The sequence below is a fragment of the Phyllostomus hastatus genome, unplaced genomic scaffold (genome assembly GCF_019186645.2).
Source record: "Phyllostomus hastatus isolate PE091 unplaced genomic scaffold, TTU_PhHast_1.1 phas_scaffold_55, whole genome shotgun sequence".
Taxonomy (NCBI): Eukaryota; Metazoa; Chordata; class Mammalia; order Chiroptera; family Phyllostomidae; genus Phyllostomus; species Phyllostomus hastatus.
In genome coordinates this window covers 15,155,317-15,167,508 of record NW_025334035.1, presented here as the reverse complement: position 1 = coordinate 15,167,508, position 12,192 = coordinate 15,155,317, and the positions used below count along the sequence as shown (strand labels likewise).

The 12,192-nt window shown below is 53.7% G+C and overlaps 1 protein-coding gene across 6 annotated transcripts in view; it reads right to left on the bottom strand.

Moving 5' to 3' along the window:
- Positions 1 to 11,882, bottom strand: part of KCNJ12 (potassium inwardly rectifying channel subfamily J member 12) — a 59,549-nt gene extending 47,667 nt beyond the window's left edge. For all 6 annotated transcript variants that reach the window (XR_006783983.1, XR_006783982.1, XM_045824281.1 and 3 more), the window contains exon 1: positions 11,351 to 11,882. Coding sequence is in view for 3 of the 6 variants with exons in the window: in XM_045824281.1 (XP_045680237.1) it covers positions 11,351 to 11,494 (144 nt within the window). In the remaining 3 variants the exon portion in view is untranslated. The remainder of the gene's footprint in view (positions 1 to 11,350) is intronic.
- Positions 11,883 to 12,192: the final 310 nt, after the last annotated feature.

Sequence of the window (12,192 nt, the reverse complement as noted above, 5' to 3'; positions counted from 1 at the left end):
AAGAATAAGGAATATTAGACCAGACCCATGTTCCAGCACAGGGGATGAAGGGCTGCAGGTTACTCAATGTGGGCATCATCTCTGCCAGTCCCTCCTTCCCCGTCAGGGACCTCAGTGTCTCCCCGTAGAAAATTACAGTACTCAGAGAGGCCCCTGTCATCTAGAATTCTGAAGTAGTCCTCACACCTGGCACATACAATCATGGTTTAAACTGTGATTAAAGCCCCCACAGTTTAAAGCTCCACTTCTCAGAGTAGGGAGATGAGGTTCAGAGAGGTGAAGCTGCCTGCCACTAGTCACACAGCAAGTAGAGAGGGGCATGCCCATTAAAATCCAGACTACCTTGGCTCATGGCCAGCTCTGCAACTCCAAGCCTGAGATGTTTCACAAACAAGACGTCTCCAGGTCCTCAGCACAGGGCATCCCTTCCTCCCCTCAGAGGAAAGCCCAGCAGAGCCCATGGCATTCTTAAAGGACTTTGTGCTATTGGAGAAAAACTGAGGCCCATTCTCAAGGCTTCTGGTCTGAGTTCAAATGCAGTTTGGCCACCCACCTCCTTCAGTGGCCTCCTCTCTCAAGCCCTGCTCCCCACCCAGCCAGGATGTTTCCAGAATTAAATGAGATGTTCGAGAAAACACTGAGCACAGCACCTGGCACCAGAAGGCACTGGGTAAGCAGTCATTATTCATTATTATTTCTGAGTACCAATTCTCAGCACAACATCATGCCACTTCCTGAGAAATGAAGGCACTTGGTGACACCACAGGCTGCTGAATTAATCACCAGGGCACGCATTTTGCTAAACCCCCAAAATATCCTGACAGCATCCAGGAGCCAAGGGAGGGGACCAAGGATACCCAGGCTCCCCAGGCCACATGGGATCAGGCCAGGGCATGACAGCAATTCATCAGTACATCAGCCATCTCCAGAGGGACACTGTCTGGCAGCCCAGGAAGGGGGCTGGCGCAGGGCTGGCTGGCAGAGGTGAAACTCTGCCCTACCCCTCCAGCAACAGTGAGCTTTCAGAGAAACCCAGATGCCTGAGGAGCCTCTCTTGAGCTCCAGGCTTGCACTAGGCTCCTGTGTGGCTTCTCTGAGCCTTGGTTTTGGCATTTATAAAATGGGACAGTTACTTCCTGTCCCTGGGGTCACCATGAAGATCCACTAGGATGAGAAAGGGCCACACATTGGGCAGAAGCATCCCACCCAACTCCCAGACCTCAACCTGGGGGAGGGTGGCTGGGGAAATAGCCTTCTCACAGGAGTTAGCAGCTGCCAAACAAGGGACTACAGGAAGGTGTTTTCAGATGAAAGGATGCTCCACCTGGCCCTGAAACAAGAAAAATGTAGGGAAAGTGACTGACATGGAGGCCCCACTCTTCATGGCCAGGACTGACAGGGTCTGGGTGACAGGAAGTGCTGGTGTCCCTGGGGGTAGGGGATCCAGGATGGGGGAAACCAGGCATGCTTCACTCAGTCAAGGGGCGGGAGAACTGGAATGACACCATGGAGGTCTCAGTAGTGACCGCTCTCAAAAGTCACAAGAAGCACAGGCCATCCAACCCAGTAGGGCCATTTCCAGAACTTTCTGCTCAGATAGTCCAGGCATGAGGACATAAGTCCCTGGATCTTTGTAGCAGAGTTATGTGCAGTAACCGCTAAGGGCTGGACAGAGACCTAGAAGTGCATCCAAATAAGGCAAGGGAACTAAATGGAAATTCAGCCTCATGCAGGAAATACCAGTTAAATTTTAAAACCACTTTGCCAATCGATGCACTAACAAAAGGTGTTATCTACCACACCCTCCCTGCCCTAGAGCTTCACCATGTTACCTCTGATTGCTCCCATCAGCCTCATGAGGGTAAGGACCATTGATACCTCCATTTTGCAGAAGAGCAAACTGAGATGCAGAACAGTTACGTAATTTGCCCAAGTACACACAGCTGGTAAATAGCAGATATCAAGCACATAACCCCAACACTATACGTCTCCAAGATACATTGTTAAAATACAAGATTCTTTTTAAAAAAGACAAAATCAGGATACAAGACACTGTATTTAGGTTGATCATGCGTAATGGGTTGAATATGGGCTCTTGAAAAAGATATGGTCACCCAGTACCTATGAACAGGACTTTATTTAGGTAAAGGGTCTTTGTAGATATAAGTAAGTTAAAGATCTGGAAATGAGATTATCCTGGATAAGGATAGGCCTTAAATCCAATGACAAGTGTCTTTATAAAACAAAAGAAGACACAGGGAGAAGAAGGCTCGGTGAAGACAGAGGCAGCAATTAAAAATTAAGCCAAAGGACACGGAGGATTGCCAAGAGCCACAGGGGCCAGGAGAAAGACATATGACCCTTCTCCCTCAGAGTCTTCCAAAGGTGGGACCCCTGCTGACAGCTTCACTTCGGACTTCTGGCCTCCAGAACTGAGAGATAAAACTGCGTTGTTTTAAGCCACCCAGCTTGTGGTGATTTGTTACAGCAGCTACAGAAAACTAATACAGGGTCCGATTTTGCTCCCCACTGTCCTCGCCCGTTTTCTTTTCTGGACCTCAGAGACTGTCCCCCTGGAATGCTGCCCTAGTGCTCCTTCCACACCCCAGACACAATGTTAAAGGTATAGATTCATTCAACCAATTTGCCCTGGGGTTCCCATTTCACAGATTAGGAGACAGACCACAGGCTCATCAGGTCAGTTTCCCAGGGAGCTACTCCCCAGCCACTCATTCCCTGTCTACCTGCCCTTGATCTGGGACAGAGTGAGTGGAGAGCCCCTTGGGACCACCCAGCTGGGGCTGAGGCCACCAAGAGAGTAGTTGAGTCAGGATGGGGCCCAGACTCTGGCCCTAGAGCTTCAGGGCCAGGGTATCTTCTGTAGGACCAGGGCCAGGCCCTATGGGTGCCTCTGAGGCCAGCAAAGGAAAGGAAGAGGGCAACCAGGGTTTATTCCATTATGCGGCCCCCAAGGAGAGCTGGCCTGCCCCAAAGACTTCTAAGCCACCCCTTCCAATGGTCTGAAGGCTCCCAGTGCCTGGGAAAGGGATATTTGGCTGCCCTATCCTGGCAGGTGCTGCCGACAGCTTGAGGCCCAGCAGGCCACGGTGATGGACAGCTGAGCCTCCAGCCCACAAGGCAGAGAGAGGGAGACCAGGGAGAGAGGAAGCATGAGGCCTTCCCCTGCCTTGCCTGAAGAGCCAACGCTGAGAGGGAATGAGAACACAGGTGCCTAGATTTCACAAATGGGGAAACTGAGGCTCAGGAAAGAAGAGCACCAGAGATGATTGACACCTCTCATGGACTCAGTCTCTCAGGCTCTTTCCAACAGGGGCCCTTGGTACAGCAAGGTGGGGACTGTCCTTCAGATTGAGTTCAAACCACCTTACAGGAATGACAGAGTAGTGGGCACCTAAGATGGTGAAGCTCAGAGGTGAATCAGGGTTGACCAATTCCCCCAAACAGAGGTCTTCTCTCCGTATGAGAATGGTAAAAGAGCACATAATGGAGGCAAGCACCTTCACTGCTGTGTTCAAGCAGAGTGGTGGCCTTTTACTTGCCTATAGGGCACCAAGTAGGGACTGGGTTGGCCCAGGGGTCCCGGAGGCCCAGAGAGGATGGGACCTGCCCCAGGGTCAGGGTACTTGACTGCAAGGGGGTGATTTCCCTACAAGGGGCTGGGCCGGGGACTGTGCTACTGGGGAAATGGAAAAGTGTGGATTCCCAGGCTCTATCCCAGACCTTCCAAACCTGAATTTCTGGGGATGGAGCCAAGAGGTCTGGATTTTCCAAATGCTTCCAGAGTGTCTGAGGAAGGTGGCAATGATTTAGCAACTTTCCTGGGGCTAAGATGAGTCAATTCTGCAATTCCCAGTCTCTGATTCAAATAGGCTACAACTTCACGCATCAAAGAATCCATGACCCATGCATTTTGATGGTTCTGTGCATTCAAAGACTCCCCAGCTAACAGTCTATGATCTGGAGGCTCTTGATGTAGCCCTCAACCCAATGAAAAGAGAGGATGAAGTCCCTGGGTCCAGGGTGCTGGGCTCCAGCAAGAGCAGCAAGTATGGAATGATCCTATGGGGAAATAAGAAAGGAAGGAAGAGAGGAAAATGAGCTGTAGGTGTTGGCATGTTTATATAACTACATTCACATGTTTGCATAAGCACCCAGACAGTCCAGAAGGTTCTCTAATGATGAGCACCTCAAGAATAGAAAGCTTTGGGTGGGGCTGGAGACAGTTTGAAAAGGAGAAATTCACTTTCTACCCTTATACCTGTTTACTATTTCACTGTGAGCATGTAACACTTGTAATTAAAATTTTTAATAATTAACAAAAGAATATGACAAAGTCTGTGTACTTCTTTATGTATCTGTTTACTTGTTTCTTTTTACCTCTCCACCTTCCCAGACATCAGCCCCAGCCCTAGCATGGGGCACAGCACACTTGGTACAGAGATACTTCTTGAAAGCAAAATGACAAATGAGGCCTTTCTGAGAAGGGAAGGGGGTGCCAGCAAGATAACAGAGGCTGAGGGCTGATCTCTGAGATGGTGTTTAAGTGGGGGTTCCCGGTCCTGTGCACACTCTACTTCCACAAGGCCCACTTTTAGGCTCCACACCTGCTACAAGATCCCAGCACCCTCAGGAACCCCAGGAGTTCACCTGTCTCTGCCCTCCCTGTGATACAGGCTCCGCACACTTTGTGCTGTGCCAGGTTCTGGCCCTATGAAGAGACAGGAGAGCCTTCCTCAGCCCTTCCCAGTCCTCCTTGGGTCCCCACAGGCCTTGATGGAAGTCTGGTCTGTACTTGGCCTGAAACCAAGAGCCCAGAGGCACAGAATCAGGGGCCGGGAGCCCCTGGGTAGGTAGCATGGCTGCTACCACCCAGAACACCAGCTGCCAGTGGTGATTAATTTGTGCTTTAAGTGCTGGAGAATTGCAGGACTGCAGTCACCAGCTCAGGAGACTCAGGCTGCAGCTGGAAGGAGAGGGAGGTGGGTAGGGGATGGGGGATACACAACCTCTCCCTGACCTCTCTTGTCCTTGGCCTTTTAGCCTCTCCATTACACACACACACAGCGCACATGCCAGCGTGCACACACACATGGACACACACACATGCACACCTATACACACAGCTCAGCACTTCCCCATGTCTATACGCTCCCTCCTCCCAGCCCCAGCTCCCTAAGCAAATCTCCAAATAGCTGCCAGAAGGCTTTGTGGGGCAGAGGGTCTCATCTACTGTTCCACCCCTTGCTTCTAAAGAGTTGTACCACCTCTGGCTGTGGTTGTCCCCATCTGGGCCTTAGGCTGCCCATTCCCACAATGGGGATGTCATATCTCACTCCACCCCAGGACACCCCGTCACAGGGTAACAACAGGTCAAAAGCTGGTGACAGCCACAGGCAAGCCCGTCACAACTCTGGTCCTCATGAGGTCCCAGTCCTTTGTCTGCCCCAGAGGTGAGCCTCAAGAGACAGTGCCCTGCCCAAGTCAGATCCACCAGAGAGGCCACAGCCAGCATCTGGTGGAGCCCAGCAGCTCTGGCAGGGTCCCAGCCCCTTGGAACCTGTCTGCTCAAGTATACCTCACTGTGCCCCAGGCAGTGGGAGACCGAGACAGAACCTAGTGGGAAGCATGTGAGTCTTTTTAAAGTGGAAGCTGCTCAAGTTGAAAATAGCAAATCTTAAAAAATAAAAAACAAGAATTTTAAACCTGGATGTCATGTTCAAAAAAGAGACTGCAGAGGAAGTAAAACATACTGACACAAAATACAAATGGCCAATAGACACCTGAAAAAGCTTAATTGAGCAAGAAATGGAGACACCAAGCCGTGGGCCAGGCCAGCCCTGCAGCTGGCCCACACACACTTTCTTGGAGGAAGGGTTAGCCATTCATGGATGGGAAGCAGGGGCCAATGACAGCTGAGCAGTGGATCTCCCTGTGCCTCAGTTTGCTCAGATCTGCAATAAGAACAGCTTCTATCTCTCACAGGGGTGCAGTGGGGACATCCTAAGCTGGAAACAAGCCAAGTGCCAGGGATATAGTAGGCTCAGAGCTCGAAACCGGTAAGATCACAGATATAGCTCAATGCAGAGTAGGGGCCTGAAAAAAATGCCAGCTCACGCTCTCTGACACTGACAGATGGCAGGCCAAAGGCTCAGAGCTCTGCCCCCAACAAGCTTCATCATTCTGGGACAGTGATGTCACCTCTCTGATGCTCAGTTTTCTCATCTGCAGAATGGAACAATAATTCTGGCTCCCACAGCTACTGAGCACTCACTCCACGGCAGGCACCACACCTGAACAAGCCAACCCCTCATTCCCTAAACATTTACTGAGCCCCTACATACAGTCGGTACTGCTGTAGCACTGGGCATCAGCTGGGAGCGAACTGGACCCAAAACCCTGCACTCAAGAAGCCTACATTTTAGGGGGACAGGCAGTAAACAAGATAAGCAAATAAAACATCGTGTGGTAGATGGCATTAAGTTCTACATAGGAAAAATGCAGGAGCGGGAGGTAGCAGAGGGTAAAGGGGGGATAAATAGTGTTGGAAAGGGACTCGACTCAGAGTGGTGAACACACAATACAATATACCGATGATGTACTGAGGAATTATATACCTGAAACTTATATAATTTTATTAACCAATGTCATCCCAATAAATTCAATTAAAAATGTTTTAAGAGAAAAATGCAGGAGAAGGAGTGTAGGGAAAGGAAGGCCATGATGTTATTCAGGAAAGCCAGGAGCAGCCTCATGGAGGACATGGCATCCGGGCAAGATCTGAAAGTGGTGAAGCAGAGGGATATGTGGAGATTTTGGGAAGAGTGTTCCAGGCAAAGGGAGCAGCAAGTGCAAAGGCTCTGGGGCAGCAGCAGGCCTGGTGTTTTGGGGGCACAGCAAGGAGGAAGGCAAGTTGCCTGAGTGAAAGAAAAGAGTGGTGGAAATGAAGCCAGTAATGATGACCAGACTGTGCCAGGCCTTGGGGACCATGGTGAGGAGTGTGGCTTCTGTTCTGCAGGAGAGGGGAACCATGAGAGGGTCCTGAGCCCAGGGATCTGCTGAGACTAAAGCACCCAGAGTGAATCAAATGCACATTTAGAGCTCAAGCAGCTGCAGCTTGGGGTGGTCCTGACAAAAGCCTCTACTCTGAAGGCTTTAATTTTTGCTCCCTGGCCTTCTCCAAGCCTGCATCCTTGAGCTCAGGCCAGTCCAGCCGTTGGGCAGAGGTGGTCCCCCACAGGAGCCAGGAGGCCAATCCCACTGACTTTGCAGCACTGATGACAGGCAGTATAGACCTGCTCCCTGGGGCCACTGAGAAAGGGGTTTCCACTCCTACTTGGCCATGTAACCAATATGTGTCCCATGTACCAGGACAGAAGGCCAATTAGGAAATCAGACCTGGGGTCTTTGAGGTCCCCGCTGCCTCTGAGGCTTCCATTTCAGCAACCAGGCAGAAAGACCTGAGGTCTGGAACATCTGTCTGTGTTGTAGGGAGGGAGCGGGTAGCAGGGCACCGAGGATGCAGCAGGAGCAGGAGGCCTGCATCTCACGCCCTCTTTTGCTACAACAGATCACCTACCCTCTCTGGGCCTCAAGTGTCCAAGGGCAGGCTGCACTGGAATGACGAATTCCCAAGGCTCTGGCATCACAAACGCTGACATCCCCTCCTTCACAGAGCTCCCTTTCCATATGCCTGCTTCTGCTGAGACCTCTTGCTCAGAGGCACACCCAGAGGCTCACATTCCTACTCTCTCATCCTCGGTGCCTTCAGCAGCCTCCCCAGCTGGGGCTTCAGTCCCACCTTGCAGACAACAAATTGAGACCGAAGAGGAGAAGTAACTCAGCCACAGTCACACCACAGGTCTTGCAAGCTCTCGCTGACTGCCCTGAAGTCTCCTTCCAAACACTGAGATCCTCAAGGGCAGGGCCAGGCCTCCACTTATTTAACACTGGTTCATTAAGCACCTTCTGTATGTTAGACACTGCGCTGGGGCCAGGGTCTCCACCCCCTGAGCCGCCCACCAGCCACAACCCATGCCACACAACAGGGCCCACTGAGGTCTTTGTGGCCAGAGAAAGCAACCCAGACACTGACCCACCAAACACTTGTGAGCACCAACTGCAGGCCAGGCCTTCACTAGGTCCCAGGGATATGCAACCTGGGAGCTGAGAAGGCAAGCAGACCCCCAGGCCTATGTGGGACCAGCCCCACGGGAAGGGGTGGGAAGAGGAGATGTCATGCCATCATGGCAGCCCCATGGGCAGCCTGGCACACAGATGTACCTGGCAGGGTGTCTATGGAATGAGAAAATACACAGCTCTGTCCCTGGGAGAGTGCCTGGACCCTGGGACCGAGGGGCATGCGTTCCAATCCCTCCTAGTGCCTCAAACCTCCTGTCTGTATAATGAAGCTGATGCCACACTCCATACTAGCAAACCATTAGGAAATTAAATCAGCTGACAGAGAGCTGATCCCTCAGCCAGTGACCAGCCAAGGTACCAGTCCTGACTGCACCCCCAGATCCCCTAGAAAACCTGCTACCTTGGCCCACCTACCCTACCCCACCCCAAGACTCCTCTGAAATCTTTAGGCTCCCTGCCTGGCCCATCACCCAGTATCTAGCCAGCCTTCTTTCATCCTCAGTCTTAGCTGTCTCTCCATAATGCTGCCAATTCCCCAGTGCAGCAGTCCCATGGGACTGAGCCCACATCCACTATAGCCTCCCAGGGACTGACCCAGCCCCACTCCTCCTGCTGCCCACAAACTGCCTCCCTCCCAGACCCTCCTCCATGCAAGCCCATGGCAGGGCTTCAGGAGTGGCCCCAGTGGAGAGGCAGGTGTACCCATGTGTCACAGCAAAGCCCTGTCAGGGACACAGCAGTGGACATCAGCTGCACCTCTCAGAGGCTTGGCCCAGCCCAGCAGCACTGGGCCTGGGAGCAGCAGGACTGAGGGCAGACATCAGGTGGCCTGAGAGGAGGCACCACAACCTTCGGTTTGGGACTGGGCAAGGGCCACAGAGGTTGCCAGGAGTGATGATGCAGTCGCTTTCACCTGAGATGTACACCAAGGCCTCCGGGTGCCACAATTAGTACTACCAACTATGGCCCAGGACACTGGAGGCCTAGCCAGGCCAAAGAAAACTGCCCACAGGCAGACTGGGTCCCAGTGCTGCAGGGTGCTGCTGTCCCTGTTACTGTCATAACTATTATCATTGCTGTCATTATTTCATTGACACAGAACCAGTTGAAGTGCCTTGTCCTGCTTTGGGCAGATTTGAAGGACGGGGCACAATGAACCTGGGACAGGAGGCCTGGCAGCAGAGAGCTAAGTGGAAGCTTCTGCTCAAACCCCTGGCTTGCTATGTGGCTTTGAGCAAGGCCCTGCCCCTCTCTGGGCACCTGTTCCTCCCAGCACAGCACAGCTCCCTGAATATCCCTCCACCAGGCACTCGTCTGGAAGGGTGCCCTCCTGAGCAGCCTGGAAGCCCTATGGGAATCCAACATGGCAGTTGGGCATGGGGTGGGGTCCAGGGACAGGCTGACAAACTCAGGTTCTGTCCCCTTCCCAAGACAAGGGTCATTCCCTTCAGGCTGGGGAAGGGGCTCTGCTGTGCCCTCATCTGGAGAGGAGGAAAAGGAGGTGGTTGGGGACTTAGGGCCTGTCTCTGCCAGGTCTGTGTTAACACCCAGCATGAAGGGTGTCCACTGTGTATACTCAGCAGTGCACCGGTGGAAAAGTTTCCATTACCCAGCAAAATGGAAACCCCTTTCTTGTCCCTAGGTGTGCTTAAGTGAGCCCTTACCCTTCTGCACTCTGCTTTCTCCCAGGGGTCTTGGCCCTACCTGATGGGAGCCTTTCCAAGGTACCTCTCTTAGAGCTGCCAACCTCTGATCCCCTGGTTGAAAGGAAGGTGTCACCAGAAAGCTGTGGGAAGACTATGCAGAGGAGTCTCTTAGGACTCAGGAAGGGGGTTGAGGGCAGGGTTTATTCTATCATAAGCCTCCCACAACAGTACCCATGGCTGAGATCTCCTACCTGACCCTCTGTGGCCACATGGCAGCAGTCTAGAGTCTGGAGCAACCTAGCACAAGGGGAAGCTGGAGTTGGGGCAGGGCAGTAGTGGGGTGAGGGGTAGGCCAGAAGGCTAGTGCCTCCTAGGCTCACACCTTCAAGGAGGAGGCTGTTGATTTCAGCTACCCAAGGGTGCCTCTGTGCTTCAGAGAGACAGAGCCTGTAAACCAGGGTTTCAGGATGTGGATCTGGATGGAAGGGGTTCCCCAGCACTTTATTCCAGGGCTCCAGCCTGAGCACAGGGAGTAAATAAGAAAGTAGAAATAGTCACAGACAGCACTCCAGGATGCTCATGTCCCCTAGAATATGGGGAGCAGGTAGCCCCAGGTCCCAGCAAGTCCAGGCTGTGGAGAGGCAGAAGAACCTCTTAGAACTGAAGCCCACCTCCAAAGAAACACTTTCCTGTGACATCCCATTCTGAGCATAGGTTTTAAAGTATTCCCATAAAGTGTGCACATTCCATCTGAACAAGCACCAGACACCCCCTTGGGCCTCAGCTCCGTTCTGAAGTCTCCCCAGGAGCTCCCCACCCAGTTGCCTTCCAAGTGCACCACCCTCCCTGCGCCCCCCGCCCCCCCTTCCCCCCTGCCCCTCCAGACATCCAGAGCCAACAGGCACACCTCGCAGGGACCCTGCCCTCACGCCTCAGGGGTTACTCAGCTGTGGGACCATACCCTCCACGGTCAAGGCCCATTTCTAAAAGCAAAAAGCTTGGGTCGGAGTCGTGGGCTCGCTCACCGGCGGAGAACACCATTTTTACTCACAGAAAGAGAAAAATCGAAGCGGACTCCAAGGACCCTTAGATCTTGGCCTGAGGCATTTTTCGGACTACTCCTGGACATCTCCCCCCTCCCCACCCTGATCCCCAGGTCTCCGGGAAGGTCATACATAGGGGCTGATGCTGCGCACGAAAGTGCCTCCCGAACCCCCTTGTGAAAGTCGGCCAAAGGGGACCGAGAACGCCTCAAAGTTTCCCAAAGCACCTCCAGAACGAAGGTTAGCAAGGAGCAAAGTTCCTGGTGGCGTAGTAGCCGAAGACATGGCAGAGAAAGACAAGCTTGCAGTCAGCATTTCCTCCAAAGGCTCACCAATGGAGGGGGGAAGAGAAAAAAAAACAAACAGAAAACCAGGATAGGAAAAATCCTCCCAACCCCACTTTCCCAGTTGTTGCACTACCTCGTGCTCACTTGGAGCCCAGAGCAGGCCTGCGGGGAGGGGAAACCGGGCCCGGAGAGAACCAGGTGACCCTGCACTTACCTCAGTCAGTCCCCGGGGCGCGGCACACTCCGCGTCTTCCGAGCTCTGAGCTGCCGTTCCTGGCCCCGGACGCCGCCGTCGCCGCACAGGCTGCATCGCCGGCTTAGGGCAGCACCCGGGGGCGCTCCATGCTGAGGGGCGCATCAGTTCCAACCGCCAATAGCTTCGGTCTAGCCATGAGTTGGGGTCACACCCCTGGACAATGCCCCGGGGCACCGGGCGCTGGCTCCAGGCAGCGCTCTGTAGTCCTTTGCTCCGTGGGCTGTGAGCGCGGGCGACGCACCCCTCCCCCGCTGACTGTTATCTGATCTCTGGCAGGCCGGGCGCGCTCCCCACACTCCCGCGCCCTGCGCCTCCTCGCGGGCTGCAGCCTCACCAGCCCCTCGACCCTCACTACAGTTCCCAGGGAGGCTGTGGCCGCAGCGAGGCCAGTGGAAGGCGGCAAGAGAGGGATGGAGAGTGAGGAAGCGGTGGGAGGTTGAGGCTCTGCGCCCACCCAGCTCCGTGCCCTGCCGCTACCAGAATCCAGCTCTGCAACTCCTCTAACTCTCAAACAAGAGCTCGCCCGCCACGTGCCACCGCTGCCCCCACCCACCCGGGTCCTGGCCTAGCTAAGCGCCTCTCCAGCCCCGGAATGCGCCCCACACACACACCACCAGCCACTTGCCCACTGGGGAGAGCGCGCGCGCGCGCGCGCGCGCGCGCGGGGACTGGCGCGCGTGCACACACAGAGTCATGTCCTCCAGGGACACAAGCACAAGCAGGTGCATAGGGAGTGTGCACACACAGGCAAGAGGATCTTGCACATGCACGTGCAACACTGCCAGTAGACAAGTTCATCT